The sequence below is a fragment of the Indicator indicator genome, chromosome 20 (genome assembly GCF_027791375.1).
Source record: "Indicator indicator isolate 239-I01 chromosome 20, UM_Iind_1.1, whole genome shotgun sequence".
NCBI lineage: Eukaryota > Metazoa > Chordata > Aves > Piciformes > Indicatoridae > Indicator > Indicator indicator.
In genome coordinates this window covers 12,296,504-12,318,632 of record NC_072029.1, presented here as the reverse complement: position 1 = coordinate 12,318,632, position 22,129 = coordinate 12,296,504, and the positions used below count along the sequence as shown (strand labels likewise).

At 43.9% G+C, this 22,129-nt stretch overlaps 1 protein-coding gene across 1 annotated transcript; it reads right to left on the bottom strand.

Moving 5' to 3' along the window:
• Positions 1-53: 53 nt before the first annotated feature.
• PDSS1 (decaprenyl diphosphate synthase subunit 1) lies at positions 54-21,906 on the bottom strand. The gene is made up of 11 exons (XM_054390094.1): positions 21,781-21,906; positions 20,072-20,136; positions 19,086-19,209; positions 18,586-18,716; positions 11,708-11,849; positions 10,562-10,673; positions 10,364-10,473; positions 4,904-4,984; positions 4,600-4,713; positions 1,011-1,091; positions 54-261 (listed from the first exon to the last, which is right to left on the bottom strand). Exons 1-11 carry the CDS (start codon positions 21,904-21,906, stop codon positions 121-123), a joined length of 1,227 nt encoding a protein of 408 aa, XP_054246069.1. The 3' UTR covers positions 54-120.
• Positions 21,907-22,129: the final 223 nt, after the last annotated feature.

The following is a 22,129-nucleotide window of genomic DNA, read 5'->3' as shown; positions in this document are numbered from 1 at the left end:
AAAAAAAATCTTTAAAAAAATAATTTTTAGTAGTTTGTGTTGGAAGCAAATAATTTTTGAAGTAGATAGATTGAGGCACAGTCTGGTAAGTAGCTGCCAGAAGGAGTGGAAGGAGCTGTCTCACTTGTCTCGCATGAGGACCATTTCTGTCAGCTGGATGAGGGCTTCTCTCTCGGGGGATGGCCGCAGCTTGCTGATCTCTCTGGTGGCTTCGTGGCAGTAGCGCTGGGCGAGGTAGGTGGTTTGCTGCACACCATCACTCTTGGGTAAGGAGACAGTGAGAGGTAATGGGTAACTGCTCAGCCTCCCTCCTGTCTCCTCCAGTTACAGGGGAAGGTGCAGTAAGTACACTGCATGTTAATTACATGCTGAAGGGGAAGATTTGTTCTCTGGTCATTGAATCCCACTTCTCTTCCTCCAGGTGTCAAACACCCATGCTATATACTTCAGTGTGCTCACAAATTAACATTGGTATCCATAACATCCTGGTCAGTAGGGCTAGAAACTACCGGTTTAACCCACCTCTCCTGCCCTAACTAGAGATGTACCAAAAAAACATCCTCTTCTGCAAAAATGTAGGTATTAATTTTGCACAGGCAGTTAATTCAGTCTTTCCAGACTAGAGTCAATTCAAACTGGCAGGCAATGTGCACTGCAGTTACCAGACTGAGTGGTAATGACATGCTGCTTACATCAGTTGTTGGATACAGCTACTCTTCAGCTAAGAAACTGAGTTCAAACATGAGATTTTACTTTTATTATGAGGGGTTTATGCTATTGGAGGGGAAAAAAAAAAGAAAAAAAAAAAAGAGTCTTCAGTATCAAGCATTTCTGCTAAAACCCAGCCCAGTAAGATGCCTGAAGAGTGCTAACTCTCTATTGTACACAGCATACCCCATAGCAGGTATTTGGAAATGCAGCCCCCATGTTGTACTCGAGAGGCAATGAACTTCCAGCTGCTGGTAGCAGGGCCAGCACTGGAGGCCTGCAGTGTGTGGGATGAGTCCTACCTGCAGCACGTATTTGTGAGCACGCTCAACGTCACCGGGCTTGCTGAAGCGTCTCATGATCAGAGCGTTCATTTCTGGAAACTAAGCACAAAGAGAGAAGGGTTTGTACTGCTTAGGAGCTGCTTGTCGTGCTAAGGTCAGGAAGCAGCCAAGGGACAGCCCTCTTCTTCCCTGCTCCTGCTGCAATCTGCCTAGGCCTATAGCACTCAAAACTTAAAACTGGCAGCCAGCTGGTAGCAAAAGGTAGGACCTGCCCTTTCGTCCTGGTGAGCAGGTGATCCAAGGTGATCATGGCTGGTGTAGCAGGAGCACTTAAATCACAAATGATGTTTAGTGTTGGCACACCTAGAAGCAGCACCTCTTCTCCCACCTGTACACCAGAGAACAGGTTTGTTGTGGCTCTGTTGCACAGTTCCACCTGTAAACCCTTCCACAATACCTTTAACTGTTGTACCCACTCAGGTTTTCCATTTTTCTGGTATTTTATATGCAGAGGCTCTGCCTGTAGAAAGCACAGGACAGATTGTTTTCTGTTCTAAGCTCTAACGCATTTTGTTTTCAGTCACCTAGAATGTGTAGTTAGTATTGTACACTCAGGTAGATAACTAAAGCCAGTTGCTTGAGAAGGTCACTGCATCACTTACCAAAGCCTGCAGGCACTTGCATCAGGTAATAGTCCAGGAATACAAAAGCCTGGTGCTTAATAAATGAATTAAGGCCAAAACTCAAGGCAGCTACTCTGCAGAATTATTGTTAGAGGAAAGAGGTGTTTGTTCATCTTGTCTGAAAGGCTTACAGGCAATGATTATTTCATCATTGTACACTTGTAAACAACGATCTGCTTTCCCTGCACACCTTTGGTCCTGAAGTTGTAGATCTAAAAACTTGTTAGGGAACAAACAGGTAGCATCCCTCACTGTTGTGACATTTCCCTGTTTCTCACAGGTAGTCTTCTTGGAAGATACATTTAGAAGTTTACTGATGACTCATACTTGGCTTTCTCCAGCTCCTAGCTTTCCTCCTGTGTAATGACAATTTAATTGCAATGTTCCTTTCACCCATTTTCGTATCATTTCTATTTACAATGGCACAGGATGCATACACTTTCACTTGTTATATTTAAGCAGTAAAGGAGAGAAAAATCCCCAGCCCTGTAACGTGGAGCTGTTAGCAGTGGGTTTCATGGGTAGTATGTAAGCAAGCTGTTGATGGGAATGCTTCTAAGAAAAATATCCTCTCATTCTTCAGCTGTACCAGTCTGAGAGTGGCTTTAGGCTTGCACTAGAAATACTGGTGTATGTCCTTAACCAAATAAAGGGGGAGGAGGGATTTACTGAGAGAACTGAAGTTAATTACTCAATAAAGAGATCTCACATCAAGCTAAACTGGTTTTGTATAGGCTCCTCAGGCAGCTGGTTGAATCCCCATCCCTGGAAGTGTTTAAAAGAAGCATGGATGTTGTGCTGAGGAACATGGTTTAGTGCCAGACTTGGGAGGGTTAGAGAAGGGTTGGACTCAATAATCTTAAGGTCTTTTCCAGCCAAAAGGATTCTATGATTCTATGTATTAAGGGCTCTCAATATTCTAATGCAAAGAGAGATTTCAGAAGAGAGAGGACAAGAAGAAAAGGTGGCTGTCACTGAAGATCCAGAACACATTAAGAACTGTTTGTCAAGCATGTTTGTCAAGAAGACAACATGAGGATGACCAGATAAGCTAAGGAGTGTGCAGGGCAGCAGTATTATTCTTTCCAACAGAAATGACAGCCTATAACTAATTTTGCACTGACTTCCAAGTCCTGGCTCAGAAGTTTTTACTCTGAAACATTTTAGTAGCAGTACAGAGAAATGCCTGCTGAAGCTCAAAACTTGTTTAGCACTTAAACTTTTTTATGTCATTTAAGTCTGCAGTGCTGTTCTTCCAGTGGCTGGAAAAGGAGAGGAAGCTTTCAGCAAAGAAACCTTCTGGTTAGTGTGGAAAACTTTGCAAGCTGGTCAAGTTATCTGAGTGTAAAAAACACACCCTTGCCATCTAGTGAAGATAGAAATGAGGAAAAGCATTTAAAAGTGACCTACAAAGAACAAGTAAGATTCTAAAATAGAAGTGATATTTTCTTCTCTTCTGCTTCCGAATTATGAACTCATTTTCTCTTGTAAAGCTAATTAAATGATAGATGAAAGTCAGACAGCCAGCCCAAACAGATGAATAAAAGAATAGTTTTAATTTAAAAAAACGGAATATTCAACACCCACAAGACAACCATTCTCTGCCAAAATCAAGAGCATTTGCAACATGTCCTAGTTTCTCTCTACAAGCAGCTTTAACACACAAACACACCAACCATTTCTCAATCACATCCTCTTGCTGTTCCTCAGTCTCTCACTGTGGACAACGCCAGTTACTGATGACTAATGAGGTCCTGCTGCTTATCAACAAATTCTGAAATCATGATTCAAGAAGTTGTTTGTGAAACCCCCAGATGAGTCTGTGGGGAGGAAGTGAGAAGGTGGAGGAGGTTGTTCTCAGCAGGCACTGTGCTGCATTCTATAGTGGCTGATGCTCTTTGCTCCCCTGGCCTTTCTGAGACATGTCCTTGTAAATGTACAGAGGGTGACAAAGCACAGGCACATGTTCTGCCTTCCCCCACCCCAGGCTCTTTAATAGAGGAGGAAAAGTAAATGTCATAAAGCTGTATTTTTAAAATAATTTTAAAACTTTCCTCATCTCCACCTCTGAGCAGTTCCAATGAGATCAGAGACTAAAGCTGTACTGAGCTAGCTGGGCCAGTTTCTGTATCGTGCTGTGAAGTTTGGTAGGCAAGGTTTGCTTTCTAAGTCCCAAATCTGCTTTCCTCAGGTGAACCAGAAGCTTAAGCAAGATGCATTAAACCTTTTATGGATTAGCATCAATGTTAGTGTTTCTTTTGGTGCTGCTGGCATTTCTCTTTTGCTTGTACTCCTCCAAATGGTTTTTAAGCCACTAAAAATCTTGACTGATTTTAACCTTCTTTTATGCATGATAATCCTTCCTCTCTTCTGCAAACTACTACATTTACCTTCAGATGGAATTTTTCTTGTGTTTGTAACTGGGTACGACTCAAGGACAAAATGATGAAGAGATCAAATCCAAGAAATAGAGCTGCCCACCTAAAATCTAGGCCCCAGAATGGATAGAAAGCCCAAAACTTGGCAAAAAGCCTAGAGAGTCAAGTCTGGGGAGACCAAGGTGTCTCAGGAAAGAAGATAAGCAAGAAGCTACTTAGGAACAACCTGCAGAAAACATGCAAACACTGCCTGTACACCTGCCCCTTTGCCAAGGGTGAGCACTGGAACTGCAGCAGCAAAAAATCCCCAGTGCAGCTCTTCATACAACAGCCTCACGTTAAGAGGAGCTGTGCAGGAAGGTGTTTCTCAGCCTGAAGGAACACATCTGCACACTAAATCCAGCTGCTCTGAAAGGCACTAGTGTTTCACAAGCCATGCCCCTCACTTATGCTGCAGACTGGATGTGCTGGAGCTGGAGCTCTGGCTGTGCTGTGAGGAGAGGTGTACACTTTCTGTGCTGGGGAAAGAGCCTCCTGTTGCCTTACCTGTCGACAAGCAAACAGGACAGGGCCTGTGGCTAATCCAAGCTTGAGATCTGCTGCTGCTGGTTTCCCCAGATGGTCAGCACATGATGTAAAATCCAGCACATCATCTATTAGCTGGAAAGAGAGAAACAGATTACTCTAAAACTTCCTTTTTTTTCCTTTTTTTTTAAAAACAAGAACTAAATATATCCTAATCCTTTCAAAGAGAAGATGTCTAGAAAGGATTAAGACAGCCCACTTTGATTTCTAAGGCAGTTCGGAAAAACTGAGATTTTAATTTCCTTTAGTTCAACCAAAGCACTACCTGAAAAGCTATGCCAACATTCTTTCCATACTGGTATGCAATCTCATGAACTTTGGGATCAGGGCAGCCTAGAATTGAAACCTAAAACAAAAAAAAAAGAAAGAAAACAAAACCAAAGTCAAGTAAATAGAAAGCTTTAGTTAGCATCCACATTTAGTCTCTTGACCATAGGTGTGACACAGCAAGTGCAGACAGCAGGGATCTGGGAGAGAAAAAAAGCTGACTCAGGAGCACATTCTTACTTCTCTCTGTTCATGGGTGCACACAAATAGCCAAGCCAATTAGGAAACAAGGCTGAACAGCAGTGCAGTATTAAAAATATAGTCAAGTCTGGAAAGAGATTAGCTTCATTAAATATTTAACAGGCTTAGAAATTCTAATGCGGGATGAAGAGAGAAGAAATGTAGCTGCAGTGCACATGCAGGCTACCAGTCACACAATTTATTACCTATATAAATCAGCCAGGAGATAATTGGAGGTCAGACAACAGCTAAATGGACATTGCACGCCTCATAAAAGATCCACAAACCTGAGTGTGCTGCACCCAGTCTAGGAGGGAGAGTTCAGATAAGGAAGGTGATTTTTAAGGGTGATGTTAACTACAAATTAATTGCTCAGGAAGGTGATTGATTAAGCTTGCAGACAAAGGTACTGAGGGATAATGAGTGACAAAGAAGACAGTGAATGAAGGAAGTACACCCAGCTAGACAAAAGTATCACTCAACACAAATAAAACATCTTGAGTACAGATGAAGGAATCAACTCCTCAAGAGGCAAGTTTTGCTGAATAAACTCCACAAAGCTAAAACACAGGGCACAAAGTGAGGCACTTCTGCTTTTGCATTTAAGTATTGATTATACTCTTTTCAAAATGAGGCTGGTTATGTTTAAATACTCAGGAATATTTCAGCCTTCAATAAGCCAGTTGGGAACAGGGGGCAAAAATCCATCCTGGTCTACTGCAAACATTCCAAATCTGCTGTGAGTAACAGAAGGAGTGAAGATACATTTTACTTAATATAAGACTAAGAATTCCTGATGGGAAAACCACACAAGATAAAAACGTGTGTGTGTATAAACTCCTTTTCAAGATTATGTTAGGTATGACCATTAAAAAACAAACAAAACCAACCCAAAACCTAACTCCAAACTAAAAGTCAATCCAGCAGTAGCTTTGAAGTTGCACATGAAGCTGGAAATGTGAAACAACTTTATTTCCTAATAAACCCAACTCCTACGAGCTCAAAGATTATTTCATGCATCAGTCAGTTTCATAACAGCATCAGAACACTTCCCAGTCATAACCTGCATCCGTGGATAACAGTTAAGCCCCAGAGGAATCCGGATGCCTGAGGCATTAACAGCATCTCTCTCTCACATTTCCCAGTTTTATTTAAAAGAGAAAGAGAACATAGCAGGAAAATAATGCTACTTATGGCTAATCATGCAAAGTCCTGGCAGCTACTAAAGCAGACTGAACTGCAAATCTGAGCTATTGAAAGAGATGCTGCTCGGGATATCAAACCAGAACATTTCGCCCTTTCCTCCTCCTTTTGATTCTTGTCTTTTGAACAGCAGTGGTTGCCCCAAAAAGCATCTGCTGTTGTACCATGCCTGGCAAACTTTTGGTTGGTTCTGTAACATAAAGAGGTTCAGCAAATCAGGGGGGGTCATCTTCCCTGTTTCAATTCTATCCTTACCTACCACCACGTTTGACATCAAGAATTAAAGCATATAATCCAGCAGAACAGTGACAAAATCCTGGTTAATGGCAAAGGGTCAGAGTGTACACAAGTTGGTAAATGAAGAGGGGAAGTGCCATGTAAAAAGGAAGAGCTTTCTCATCTCATCTGAGAGGTCAGAGTAGAGCTACTGCTGCAGGGGACAGTTTCCTGGGGATGCAGACACTACCTACATAAAGCATCACAGCACTTTATGTACACTCGAAAACAGAAATAGGAGTCACAAGCAAAATTCATCAACACAAAATGAATTTTTCCACCTTTGCAAGAGAAGACCTTCAGAGATCCTGTTCAGGTTCTAAACATCTCTGAAGACAAAGTAAAATCCAGACTTTGTGCCTGTCACACCCAGAGTGACCAACTGGTCAAGACCATACCATAAACCTGCAGGGTTTCCTCTGCCAGGGAGTGCCTTCAGCAGCCAATTTCTCACATTGCTCTTGTGGATTATTGCCCCCACCTGGAGGCCACAGGCAGGGATGCCTCTCAACTAGATTCAGCTGCTCCATGCCTCATCCAGCCTGGTCTTGAACACCTTCACAGAGGGGGCATCCACAACCTTCCTGGGCAACCTCTTCCAGAGTCTTACCACCCTTGTACTGAAGAACTTCTAAGATCCAGTCTAAACCTACTCTCCCTGAGCCTAAAACCATTGCCCTTTGTCCTGTCTCTAGACACCCTTATGAAAAGTCCCTCTGGAGCCTTCCTGTAGGATCCCTTCAGGTATTGGAATGCAGCTCTAAGGTCTCCCTGGAGCCTTCTCTTCTCCAGGCTGAACAGCCCCAGCTCCCTTAGCCTGTCCTCATAGCAGCAGTGCTCTAGCCCTTGGATCATCTTTGTGGCCCTCCTCTGGACTGGCTCCAACAGCTCTGTGTCCTTCTTATGCTGGCGACAGCAGAACTGGATGCAGTATTCAAGGTGGGGTCTCACAAGAGCAGAGCAAAGGGGCAGAATCACCTCTCTTGCCCTGGCAGCTATATTTGCTCATATATATATATATATATATAAAGCTCACCCCCTGAAAACATCCGATAGCCCCTCCCTGATACAACTGGTTAATTACAAATTAAATCTTGCAAGAATCCAGACTTGTCCTCCACTAAACCCTAATGAAAAATCCTTCCTAATACCAACTGGAACAAATTCTTTGGAAAGGTTCTTTGAATTCACTGAAGCAAGTCAATCTTCTTGGCATTATTTCAAACACACTTTCTAGCACACACAAAAAATGGTTTATATTATTGTGTGTTACAAGAGAGACCATAAACCAATCTTGCCTCTCTGCTAAGTTTCACATCCACAAAATACTCTGTCATCAGCTCTGGGTAAGACACAGCCTGCTGTTATTTGTCATGGGAGACCATGGCAGTTGGAGTTGCAACCACTTGCTCATCTACACCAGCCCCTGGAGGTCAGAGAGGAAAACCTGCTGCTGGGCAGGGATATGTAAGAGAAGCTTGCTCTTGCACTCCTCTAGTTGTGGGCACCACGCAAAGGAGAAGGCTCTAAAATCGTTCCCTTTTCCAGCCTTTCCTCTCCATGGCCATCTCCTGGAGCAGTGTGGATCCTGCCTTCTCCCTCATGGCTCCACCACCTCTGTTCTTCCAGACAGGAGCACTGCTCCTCTTTCCAGTGGAATACAGTTTCAGTTGGGACTCTGGAGTTGTCTGGTGCAGTTATCTGCTCAAAGCAGAGCATACTTCACAGTTTGATCAGGTTGCTCAGGGCTTTGCCCAGTTGAGTCCTGAGCACCTCCAAGGATGAAGATCCCAAACCCTGTCTACCCAGCAGAAGCCACCCCCCAGCAGACAACTGTCTTGTCCTGAGTCTGCATCTTCCTGCATTTGACCCTCTCTCCTGCAACTAATATTTTGTTAACCAAACACTTGCTTCTGAAGAATGATACTTTAACAAAGTGAGTATTATCTGCCTGAGGATCTGTGATATATCTATGCTAATCTTTTTCATAGCAAACACTATGAAGAAGAAATATACCTCCAAAGAACTTCTTGCATTTTAAATAATAAATAACGACATTTACTGGCTGACCATAAAATCTGATGCTGCTGATGCTACTCCTCTGCATGTCATTGGACTCTGTTGTAGCCTCATGCCCAGCTGGGCTGGAAGGATCAGTTTTGCTGGTGGGGGTCAGAGGTCTGAACTTTCCTAGACGCCAGTTCCACATCCTGGTGGTTCTTTCTGATAAGGCCCTGTGCACAGAGCAAACTATGAATGAGGTAAAGCAGGAGCTCACAGGCAGATCCAGAGCTGCAGACTATTCCTTCAGTGCCTGAGGCAGACCTTCTGTGCAGTCTTGCCTCACATGAGGAGGCTGCATGCTTTCTCCTAACAGAGAACTCAAGAATCTCTAGTGCAACTTCACCCTTATCTCAAAACAAGCACAACTTAATCCCTCTTCTGAGACTGTGCTGTACAAAATATAAACAGCTTTGGGAAGGTTAGGAATTCATATTGCAGCAGGATAAAAAAAAAAGAGACAGAAAAATAACCTGCTCAGCTTATTTTGCTATGTCCAGCATGCCCAATGAATAACAGAAATTCCACTTCAACTGTATTGTTTCTAAATTATTGAATCAAAATCACCTCTCTTGTTTCTCTGCAAAATGCCTCTCAGTAACTAGGGCTTTAGTGACCATCTGGGCCATCTGCCACCATTTCCTCTGGCAATGTGTTACTCTGACTGCAGCTCTGGTACCATTCCTCCATGCTGAATTGCTATTGTAGAGATAAACTGGAGGCTGGGATTGTGCTAACACCTCCAGCAGACTGGTCTGTCCACAAAAAGAGGCCTTTGCTAACTTGAAGGGCTTTTGATTTGAATGCTGCAATGCTTTGGCAGTGCAAAAGGTATCTAATAGTGACCAGACCAGTGCTGACAGACTGCCTATTAGCTTGCTCAGATATTTTTCCAGGAATACTCCCCTCTTCCATCTGTGCTTGTTTGACAGCTTCTTTCCAGTTAATACATTTATCTCATTTAAGCACAGAACTAAATCACTGTTTTTTCCCCTATCACTAACAGAAACTGAACTCCTTTTAATGACATACCAGTCTGGTTGGAAGTGATATTCTGAAAACCAGCAATGTCTCTCCTTAGCTATGTCACTAAAACTAAACATATTTTTTTGAATAAAAGCATCATATTGAAATCAGATTTTTTTTTGGGGGGGTGGGGGTTGTAATTAATTAACTGAGAAACAGATAGGGTTGGATATAGCAACTGACAATTAAAAACCCCAAACAAATCCAGAAGTACCTGATGCTGGTGTTTTACAATGCCATGTAGGGTGCACACAATTAGCTGTTTCCTCCCACTGTTATCATTTAAGGCCCCACTGGGTACCAATGAATGGGACCAGATGTCAAGGAAGACTTAAAATCAAATTACAAGATCAAGAATTACCAACTCTGTCTCAGAACTGAAGAATTCCATAACCTGAAAGCTGCCACCATGAGCCTTGTTATGATTCAAGTGAAGATAACAACAAATCTGTGTAGGAATATGAAGGAGAAAAGAGATGAAGACTCCACAGCTGAACTGTGTTATCGTGCACAATCTCAAACCCATCCAGGTTCTGGCAGAATACCATTTAAAGAGCTTGCTTTGGAGGGTCTCCAGAGAAGCCAGCAGTAATAGTTTGGCTGTAAGCTCACAGACTGGTATGTTAACTGCAGAAGAGACAGACGTACATACTGCTTTACAACTGTTGGCTATCAGACTCGCCGTCTTCTTGAAAGTCTTCTCGAGGTAGTGAGCAAATCTCTCATTCTCATTTTCCTTGGAACCCAACTGGAGGAATTCACCTAAAAAGTTGCACAGATGGGAGTTTTCATTTGTGGGTTTACTGCTTAGGCAAGCAAACCTGAAGGTAAAAGTAGAAAAAGATCTTACCACGCACCAGATCTTCAATCACCTGAGTTAGAACGGAGACAATAGTAGTGTTTCCAATTCTTGCTAAAGCTACAGAAGCAGCTGAGAGGATGAAGTCACCAGCTAGAACAGCCTAAGAACAATAAAAAATGGATCTTTTAAGGCTTTTCCTGTTTATTAGTACACACAAGATAATCTCCTTCATCTGGCACATTTTCCTACATAAAGCACACATAGTCCATTGTAATGGAGAGAAAAGGGAAGATAACCAAACATTAACATCTGGGCCATGCTGGCATCCCTATCTCACAGTGCTGTTTATATTCTTCCGTGTAAGCACTGTCCTCCCTGTGTGCAATATCTAAATACCTGCTTGCCTGAGAAGTGAACATTACATCTCTGTTTGACAGTTCTCTTGTCACGAGAACCATGGTGGCTCTGGATTGCCACAAGTCCAATCAGCACAGCACTGTGATAGAATGAAGGGGCAATGTCTTCAAACTAGAGAAGAGCAGATTTAAATTGGATGTTAGGAACAGCTGCTTTACCATCAGAGTAGTGGAACACTGCAAAAGGTTGCCCAGGGAGGTGGTTGAGGCCCCATCCCTGGAGATATTCAAGGTGAGGCTTGACAGGGCTCTGGGCAACCTGATCTAGTGGAGGATGTCCCTGCTTACTGCAGAGGGGGTTGGACTACATGACCTCTGGAGGTCCCTTCCAACCCAGACCATTCTATAATTCTTTCTCTGCATTTTCTGATTAAAACCTTCCTTTTAATGCTCTGTGAAGAGTCCCCTCTCTCAGAAAATGAAGAGAAAATAAAATTCATGCTGAATGAAGCCTTTTTGTGTTTACTACTGAATCAGAGTACCATACAGTGCTCTGGATGAGGCACAATTTCAAAGTATTCCATCAGCACTGCAAAGAATGGCATAGGGAATGTAAAATCCATAAGGACCACACTACAGTCATACTTCACCATCTCAGGGTTCCAACAGTTCAGAAAAGGAACACACATTTGTCTCCCCCACAATCCGTGCACACCTCCTCAGATTTTTTCTGGCGCATCCCAAGACTGCGCCTGGGGATGGTGCTGTGACAAAAGCTCTGGGTACCTGTGCTCTGCTGAAACTCCAAGGCAAGTCCTGTATGCAATAGCAAGCTCACCTTCCTCTCTCCCCAGATTTGATTGACTGTCATTTTCCCTCTGCGAGAATTTGCATCATCAATGACATCATCATGAACCAGGCTAGCTGTGTGGATCATCTCAGCTATTATGGCCACAGAGCGCTGGCTTGCTTGCACCTCCCTAAAATAAAAAAAAACAACTGTCAAATAGTGACAGCAGGTACATGAGTGGCAATACACTAATCAGAAATCTCCACTAAAGCAGCAAAATGTTTCTCTGAAAACAGCTGTTGCAGCTTTTCCCTGGTCTGAACCCCACCCTTCAAATCTGGAATTAGGAAGGCAAGAGAAAGTAAGATCATGTTAGTACAGTTAAGCGCAGCAGGATGTTTCCATCCTTATTAGGCCTGTGTCTGCCTTGCTGCATTCACAGGACAGCAAAACTCCTGATTTACTGCCTCTAATCCCTCTAAATCCAAACTGCAATAAATAGCACAGCACCAAGGATGCCTGGTTCCAGGAAGATGGAAATCTAGGACGCAGCAAAGAAAAGAATGCCAGGTGGCCACAAAGCTGATCCAAGGGCTGGAACACCTCTGCTACAAGGATGGGCTGAGGGAGCTGGGGTGGTTTAGCCTGGAGAAGAGAAGACTCCAGGGGGATCAGCAGGCACAGAAACCTGTATTCTATGTTTAAAATATTTAACTCAAGGGTCTTACTCTTTACATCATCTGACTACCTTAAGACCTGAGAGGTTCTTCAAAAGTCTTAGGAATTAACTGGAATTATACTGCAATCACTTTAGGACTGTAAACACTAACCACCTATCACTTAGTGAAATTCAGCCTCTGGGAAGATCTAACAGTGATGATTCAACTCTCAATAGCTCACACCTACTTTATTTTTTTAAACTAGGTGAAAAGAAGGTAATGGAAGAACATTGAAGCAGTTATCTAGGGAATAATGTTAGGAAAATGAATAGAAAAGAGCCAACCTAGCTCACACAAAGGACCTTCTACCCTAGCATCCAACTGCTGCTGCCTTGTTTTAGCAGCATTTTCTACCCGTTTTCCTCAGAAATGGCTAACCCAGTGAGTCTTGCCTTACAGCTCTAACAGCCCATGGGGACATGAAAAAAACCCACACAAAACCCACCAAACTCAACAAAACCCTAACAAAAGAAAAAATTACTTCTGAACATATAGTTCCCTTACTTCTAATACACAGGTATCAGAGCAAATCACATCATTTCCCAGAATAGAAAAAAAAAATGAAAAAAAACTGAGACAAACTGAAGAGAATTCCAGCTCAGCTGAAGGGAAATGAAAATCTTGCATTGCCTAGGCCTAGTAAAGATCTAGTGATTAATCACAACACGAGAGAACATCTTGCAGTCTGCTGACATAACGCTGCGTTCTGACACCTACCTCTGTGCAGAGTTCTGCATTGCTGGCAGTGGGAGTTCTACATCCTGAACAATAGCAGGATGTGTGGCTCACAGGCTGGGAGAATGTGGCTTTTCAATAACAGAAAATAAAGGCTGGAAACCTTCACAGTTGTTTGACAGTAAGTTTTACTGTGGACTAGTGATTTAGTCAACTGCTAGTTTAGTGTTAAGTAGTTTTCCAAAAGAAACTCTTGTTACTAAGTAAGAGAACTTACCTTCAAAAAACTGTAAAGGTCTCCAGCCTCTTTCATGCACTGGTCTCCTTTTGGGGACTCCCTTTTTCATTAATTATGTCAGCAGACTGGACTTCCTGCTGGGAAGTAGCAGTAAATGGCAACACTCACTGACACACCAAAATCTTTCAGTAGCATGAAGACAGCACAAGAACAGACAATTCAAAAGCAGCTTTTGAAAAGTTCTGCATTCTAGTGCATTTGATCCCTCAAAGTGACTAAAAATGGCAGAGGAATGCTCATGGTTCATCTGTCTGGTTCCCAGAATCTTGTAGCAAATGTGACCATTTAACCTGAAAGGGTTTTTTAAACTACTATTTCAGCAAGTTCTCAAGCAGGCTTCTTCCCATTGCTGGCAAAAAATAAAAAAAGGCAATAGTTTCCTACAAACATCTGACTGTAATTGTCAATCAGAGCAGGCCTTTTGGGGTGAAAACACACAAGAAACAGGATCCTTCTCATTCCCTGCCATTTTTTTGTTCTGCTTCGCCTGCGAAACAAAAGCAAGAAGTAGCTCAGCTCAATAGATAACTTGGTCCCCATGAGGCCAGAAAGTGCAGAGATGCCACTTGCAGGTCAAAGTAGGCATCCCAAGATGGCATATATTGACACAAAATGTTTATACAACTGTAAGTTTATTTTTTTTTTACACAGGCATTGTATTAATTTTTAAGCCCTTGCCATGTTCTGTTTTTCAGTAGGATCCCCTGCTTAAGCATGTGAAAGCTTTTATAGACCTACAGAGCCCTGAGCTCTATTCCACTACAGAACTTGTTTCGTGTGCACTGAACAAGACCAAGGCTGATCTTACAGGTTAAGAAACCCCCAAATACACAAACATACCTCTCCCTCCAAATATCCCTATTCAAAAACATAAAAGGAGGGGGGTACAGAACCTTAAAACAACAAAACCAAGATGACACAAACCAATATTTACACTCAGCAACAAGGAACTTTGCAGTGTGTTGCCAGTAAGCAAGTACTGCCAGTTTAAAGACAGGAAATGTGCAAAAAAAAAAAAAAAAAACCCTTGCAAAATTTCTGTGTCATGACCACACTCCTCAAAGTACATTTTTGCTGTTAAGTCCCTGTGGCTTGAAGAAATGAACATTTCAGCAAGAGTCTGGAACAGGGAAGGGCACTCAATGCGAGCTAGGGGAAGCACAGAGAATGATGTGTTAACACAGGAGTTACACAACAGCTGGAACAGCTGTAGACATCTGACAACCATGGTTTGGAGGATGGAAAGAAAAGAGGGCTAAGGTTGCTGCCAGGTCCTCCTATCTTTAGGAAATATTATTCTATCAAGTTAAGTCAAGATATTAAGTATTTCTTGCACTGTTCTGATGGGACTTGTTTCCCTCTTCCCCCTCTAAACCTTTTTGTGCTCACTATTTTCTTGGTTGAGATGTCCCTGTACCTTTTTGGCCTTATTCTGGTTGCAGAATTAGAAATAAAAACTCCTATTTGCAACCACCTATGGAGAATACACCCTGACCAGAAACACGACCTCCAGCCAGGCTAAGTGATAATGCTGTGAATTTCTGCACACAGGTATGTGAAGAAACAGCAGAGCTTCTGTGAAACTGAAGGTCTGCATGACCTCATCTTAAACTCTTACAACAATTCTCACTCTTGCAGGAAGCTAAATTCATATCAGTAAACAAAAAGCCACTGCTCAAGGGACCTAAGGACTTAAGAGTTGGACTTCTGACACTTGAACCTTCAAAGGTACAAAACCCAGTATGGCATCACAGACAATTTGAATGCTTCAGACACCTTTTTGCTAACAGTTCAGATTCTTTAGAGGACTGCCATTCTCCTTGCTATGACTACCACAAAGTGACCTCACTCTAGAAAGACATCTGATGTGCTGAGGACATTCTAAGTACCAAGCCTCCCTCACACATAAAACCAATCACATCACCTAACCTGTAAGCAGAGCTACCTGGGTGTTCCCCTGCATTCATCTGTAAGGCCATTTGAAGGGCCAAGGGCAAGGTCCTACACCTGGGCTGGGGCAATCCCAAGCACAAATACAGGTTGGGCTCAAGAGTGGTCTTGAGGAGAAGGACTTGGGGCTGTCAGCTGATGAAAAACTCAACATGAGCCAGCAACAGTCACTGGCAGCCCAGAAGGCAACCCTGTCCTGGGCTGCACCAAGACAAGTGTCACCAAGCAGGGCAAGGGAAGTGATTCTCCCCCTCTGCTCTAGGACAAGGGACAACGCAAATTTAGACTGGAGATTAGGAAGGAATTCTTTCCAATGAGGGTGGTGACACACTGGAACAGGTTGCCCAGGGAAGTTGTGGATGCCACCTCCCTGGAGGTGTTCAAGGTCAGGTTGGATGAGGCTTTAAACAACCTGGGCTAGTAGAAGTGTCCCTGACCATGGCAGGGGGCTTGGAACTAGATGATCTTCAAGGTCCTTTCCAACCTAAACCGTTCTGTCTATGAAGAGTCTCAGCTATTCTGGTAGGGCTCTGTGAAGATAAAGATGTTTCTGTGGACTGCTTTGTAAGATCAGGACCTGTAACCAAAGTTGTGTTTGTTATTTTCAGTCAAACAAGGAAGAGGATTACCTTTTCTACTAGAATGGCACAAATGAAAAAGAAAGAAAAAAACCAACCCAAACAAATAAAAGAACAGGCAAAAGCATGCTGGGTCTAGCAAGTGATATGACAACTGAGAATGGCAGCAAGATGAAGCAGGAATTCAACATCAGTAACACAAACCCAGAGGCAGAATGAAAAAACTGCTAGGGATGCACTGCACAGGATACTGGCTCACCCCACAAGTCTACAGATGTGGCCAGTATCTTTGATTGCACATGTGGGAACCTTAGCTTCAACAAAGCAAAACAAGTCTGGGAGAAGAATCCTTTTTCACTGAAGAAAGAAACAATAAAGTGCTTTTAGGGGAAATGACAAGCTGAAGGAGGAAAAACATCCTAAAAAAAACTTATGTCAGGAGAAGCAGAATGGAAAGCAAGGATTTCTTTTTTCCCCCCTTAGGTTTACAGCAGAGTAGCAGACTTGCAAATACCTCTACATATACAAATTTCCTCACAAACAGGAAAAAACTGGAAGAACAACTTGTCACCTGGAAGCAATTCTGCTTTAAGAAGCCACAATAATGAGCCCAGAATCACTGTAAACTGGAATATATATACATATATACACACACACACACACACACATACACAAAGCAGGTGCAACAGTCTGCTTCAAGAAGCTAAAATGCAAAAGAGAAGAAAATGGCCACAAAACTTCAACTCACAGTAATTGGGTACCCACAACATCAAAGAATGTTCTTTTGGCATGGCCTGCCTAACCTTCAGAAGACACTGGGCATCAAGCACGAACCAAAAAGCAGTACCCTGAAGACTTGGATAAACATATGTGAATTTTAATTACAATCAGAGAAAAGTGCCATGAGGCAAAGGAGAGGAAGGTAAGTATCCTGGGATTTCATTCTCTTCTTCTGCTGAAACATTTCTGCTCTCCCTACTCAGAATTTCATTCTAAAACCAATTTGACAGAGATAATGACTCAGGCTGTTCTCATACAAGGAACATTCAGATTAATGAAGAGGCTTTTCAGCATCGAACACAGTTTGTAGTTGCTGACAGAAATGGCAACAGATGCCAAATGACATGGGCACCTATAAATCAGAGCACTTCTGCTGAGGGATGGCTCTGCACAGCAAACACTTGCCTCAGGCACACATGGTGCTGAACTCAAGAGATCCCACTTTCTCACTGGCATGAGGCAGGTCTCAAAACTGGTCCTGATGGTTTCAAGACACTCAAGGACAAGAATATGCCAAAAGACAGCAAATGTGCTTTGTGCAGATAAAGCCAAATTCAGTTCTTTCTACAGCTATTTCTTGTCTTTGATTCACTGCTTCTCTACACCACATGACACTTGGGATTGCAGATACACTACATAATTTTGTTCATGAGCTTATCATGCACTAGAATCAGACTAAAATTATTTTCCCCATTATTCTGACTAGAAGGAGGATCCAAAAAAATTACTGCCCCAGCTGTTGAGTCACCTCCTAAGTTGCCACACTCTTAGCAACATCACCCTTGGCCTTAAAACAGCTTTCACCTTTGTTCCTGATGAAATTGTAGACCACAAGTCCTTCATTCCCCCTGATTATCTTTGCAGTCCATTCCTGAAGCTAGCTGGACTTCCCTTCCTTTGCACACAAGGATCAGACATGCAGATAATTTCACAAAGGGTATCAGCATTCCCACAGCTGAGCTGGATATACCATGGTTGATGCATGTTCAGGATTCCTCTGAGGTTTTTCATAGAGAAGGGTGACTGCAAATCCCACTGGTGGTGTGCCCTAGTGGGACTCTCATGAGCCTCCAAGCTCAAGCAGAAATTTGTGTTTTATTGTGCTTCTTTTCATTCCATCATGGACGGCCATTCATCGAGAATGATTTTTGTCCCCAGAAAGTGCCACCATCATGCTCCTGCTTTCCATGTCAAGATCACTCATGAAAATATTAAGCCCATCAGTGAAAGGACATCCTTGAGGAGTTTCACAACTGATATTGTTCCTTTTGCTACCTCTAAGACAATGGTAAGGAGCAGTAGTGAATGGAGAACTTCTGCTCTCCATCAGGCTGGAGTGAAGTTCATTAATCCTGGACAACGTTTTCCTAGAAGGAGAGGAATTGGCACACACAGGACAGGACACTGCCAACCAGGTTTGGCTTCCTCCTTCGAGGTTATACTCACATAGGAGGGGATATACTGGGAGAGGTGCCATAGCAAGCAGCAAAATATAAGTCATGCTCTGAGGTAGAAATCAACCTATGGCTAGAGGGAAAAAATGATTCAAGAGCTGAGAAATTCCTTAAGACTGATAAATTAGTCTAGAAACACCTCTGGCAAGGGACCAAAGATTTCCTACTTGAAATTCTGTATGAAGAAAGCCTGGAGGTGTAGCTAGAAGGCAGAGAATGCTCAAGCCAACAGCCGTCCTCAATATGTAAACATAACAACCAAGAGGAAGGTGTGGAAAGAAGTGTTTGCAATCAGCCAGAGCACGAGCAGGGACTTGACAGAGAGTACAGGGCAAACGTGATGTCCTGCACAGTTCAAAGTGCTTTCAAAAGACAATGGAACTTAAAGTTCAGGTTTTACTGAGGAGCTTTTCACAATCATACAGCTACTAGTTATATTTTATATATCCCTATATCTGAAACTGAGACTCACCTGGAATTATTATGGTGAATGTTGCAAGCCCTTGCCATTAGCACCACAATCATTGGTCGAAAAGCCTTTCCTTTCCCATCAAAGTAATACTCACACATTTCCTTAAATTCTGCTGCAGATACAAGCAATTCCTGTGAAAAGGAAAAAAGCCTATCAGCCCAAGAATCACCAAGCCAATCTGTTTGGTGTAGGAAAAACAGTAGGCATGTATAAAGTTACTGCTTGCATTCACTCCACTCAATGTAAGCTGAAGCTGTTTTTAAGATTCCTATGAGTAATCTGAAAGACAAATGATGTATTCCAGCAGTATAAATCAGGAGGAAAAAACCTCCATTCTTGTTGAATAAGATATGTAGACATGCTCTCTTTGCCTTCAGTTTAAGTTTCAGACAGAGACAGCTGTTCATAAAGAATGTTCTTTCAGTAAGCATTCTCTAAAGTGATAGTTGCTATTTAAATCAGAATTATCACATCCCAGACTAAACACTAACACCCCTTACCTTTTTAATGTCTTCATAGAGATTCTTCAAGTCTTTTCTACCAAGTTGAAAAGGGTCTTGGTATTTTTCATCACTAACTGTCTTACTACAGCTGCACAAGTGGGATGCACTCGTATGATGAAACCTGGTGACAGTGTTTTTCAAGACAGTAATGTTATTAAGAGCAAACTTTCCCCAATTCTCCAAGTAGAAGCATTTCAAAGTATTTACTCCTCCTTCTCTCTCCTCACACAAAATGTAACCAAATGGCTAAAACAGAAGCAGAAAGTGTCACACACTCTTTTCATCCAGTTAATAAGCTACAAGGACAGCACAGCTATGTATTGATGACAGCACTTTTGGGAGCTAACAAAATGCAACATCTGGCAAACAATAACACACAGGCTCTACCCTTAACAGATTACAGAAGCCTTCTGAGACACATAAACCTACACTGCTCTCCATGCATTCCTTTGGAATGCACTCCTGATGGCACAGTGTGCATTTGGAGAGGAAGCATTCCTCTTCCAGTAACACAATTACACTCCTGGAATATGTATACTCCTGGAAAGGTGACTTGCATTTGAAAATTCTCCTTTGCACACCCAGCTGCATTATAAATTAAATCAATTACTTTCATGCAGCAGGATGATGCTATCAAAGATCACTGGCAAAGGGTGGAAGCTGCACTTGGATGCATTAAGATTTATTAAGCTTAAGGCTGATGTTTTTTATTTTTCCTGGGGCTGAAGTTTATGCTTTTTGTTTCCTTTTCAAAGTGAACCACATGGGCTTTTTGGGAGCATTCTTGTTTTGCCTGTTGCTCTCCAAGCTGCAGGACTTACATTCAGACACAGCACCAGGGCAGCAGTCTACACAGAATTAGCCATGTACATACTACAGCAAATAACCTTGTTTTTGAAGTTCACAACTCTCAGGTGTAACTACCCAGTTACCCAGTGACTCTGTTTGTACCCCTCACACAGCAATATGGATCTGTAACTTACCACCAAAACCCATGACCTATTTTTGGAAATGCCAAGGTTGAACTTCTTTGGGCGAAGTGACACACCTGCACAAAGAGAAATCAGGGTCAATTAAACTGAATTTTAAACCGACAGAAAACATTTGATTACAAAACCCCAAGTGTCTGTCCATCTGCACTGCTGTATTTCCCCACTTTATCCACCCAGCAGCAAAGGGAGGCACACAATCTCCTTCCACATCACGTGAGACAGAACTGCCAAGGCCTGCATTAGCTTCCGGCTTAAACTGACTCTTCCACTCAGGCACGTTGGACTTTCTTCCCAGCCCAAGAAGGCATATCAGCTAACTTCCCAGAGCTGCTCTAATGAAACCTTGCTTCCACACCCTTGCAAGGTGGTTTTCAAAGGTTCCCCGTCTTGCAGATAAATCTGGACTTCACCAGTCAAAGCACAGAAAAAAGGACAAAAGCTGTTCCAGTGAAGTAACTGCACTAACAAAAGAAAAACTTTGCTTCTTTTCCCTGGAGGCAGTAGTAGTTCAGCTTGCTTTCTTTGGTAATTTCCACCTGCACATCTTCTCTGCTAAATGTCAAGAACCTAACCTCCAAACCTAGCAGTCTCTCCAATGCCCTCTCCCGGCAGAGAGCCCAGGAGCCCAGGGAAGGCAACGTCCCAGGTACACGATATCAGCAGAGATAAGCTGAGAAAGGAAACGCACCTTTGCTCTGCTCCAGGCAACCCGCCAGGACCTGCCCAGCCCTGCCCTGTGCAGGCTGACTGAGGGGCCCAGCCAGGCTGATCCAACCTTGAAATCACTGCAATCCACACGTTGACCAAACTGCCTCTCCAAAAGCCTACACAGAAACACTCAAGCAGCCCTAAAACCAGAGAATTCCAATTCCCATCTCTCAGTGTCTCCCTGTACTGAACCTCTCTCTCCTTGGACACAGGGAGAGAAACAAGAGCGTGGCAATGGCCGCAGGGCACCCATCCATCTGCATTGTGTACAGCATGAAAAAAGGCCAAACAAGGAGACAAAGGAAAGAGATGAACCCTGATTTACGACAGAATTGCAACTCAATGCTGTCCAAGTTCAGTGCCCAGCCCCATGGCTGAGACCTTCCTAAGTTCGCTCTCATACCTCTCACCGTTTTTGTTTTTAAAAAGCTGATCTCTTCCTATTCTTCTCTCGGTGAGCTCACGTCTGTGTGACTCTACGCTGCTGCTTCAGACTGAAAAACGGGGTCATGCCGGCCCCACAGCCAGAACGCCTTTCTGCAGCTGAGGACAGCAACCTGGCTTCAGGAGGAAAGTGTAAAGACATGCAGCAGGAGAACTGTTCCCGTCACAACTCACACCGCTGACTTAGCCAAGAACTCCCTAAAAATCTCACACTAACGAGAGTCGTTTTTCCTGCTCCCACGTAGGGAAGGGTCCGAAAGGTTACTCCCCACAGCTGTAACCAGTCCTGCCTTGAGAACCCTTAAACCACTGTTCAGCCTTCCAGCAGGAGCGCTCCTGCGCCTTACAAGGTCCCCCCACAGGCAACCGCCTTGGGCCTTTGCACTTCCCGGGCGGGAGGAAAGACGTGTGCTCAGAAAGGCCGAAGAAGCAGCGCCTTCGATGCGGAGCTGCCGTGCCTGTCCGACCCCTCCGCCCCACACAGGCCCCTCCGCCGCCCCATTCATTCCCGGTGACCTCCAGGCGCCCGGCGACCGCGCCGCACTCACCGCCGCGCTGGGGGCCGCCGGCGTGCTGCGGAAGCCGGGCCCCGGCGGGCGGAGGCGTGGCAGAGAGCCGAGCGGCGGCCACCGGCGGGAGGAGGCGCCGCACCGCCACCACCACCGCAAGGCCATGGTGTCCCCCAGCCCCGCCGCGCCGGCACCGCCTTCCGGCACCGCGGCGACCCGGACGCGGAAGCTAGGAGCCGCCACCGCCCTCAGGCAGGGGTGGCGGGAGGACATCCGTGCAGGCGGCGGAGGGGGGGGCCCGGGACGACATCTGAGGAGTCACCCTTCCCCTCGTCACTCCTTACCTCGCCTCCCGTCGCCCCCTTGGGGCGCTGAGCGGGAGAGCGGT

Bases quoted from the DNA above. Each gene is read 5' to 3' on its own strand.
- PDSS1 (XM_054390094.1), bottom strand. From the start codon at position 21,906: ATGGCCTTGCGGTGGTGGTGGCGGTGCGGCGCCTCCTCCCGCCGGTGG. The intron at 11,850-18,585 runs GTGAGTCTCAGT...TTTTTATTTTAG, and splicing joins ATTCACCATAATAATTCCAG to GGAGGTGCAAGCAAGCCAGC. The intron at 4,985-10,363 runs GTATGTACGTCT...TTTTTGTTTTAG, and splicing joins TAGCCAACAGTTGTAAAGCA to GTTTCAATTCTAGGCTGCCC.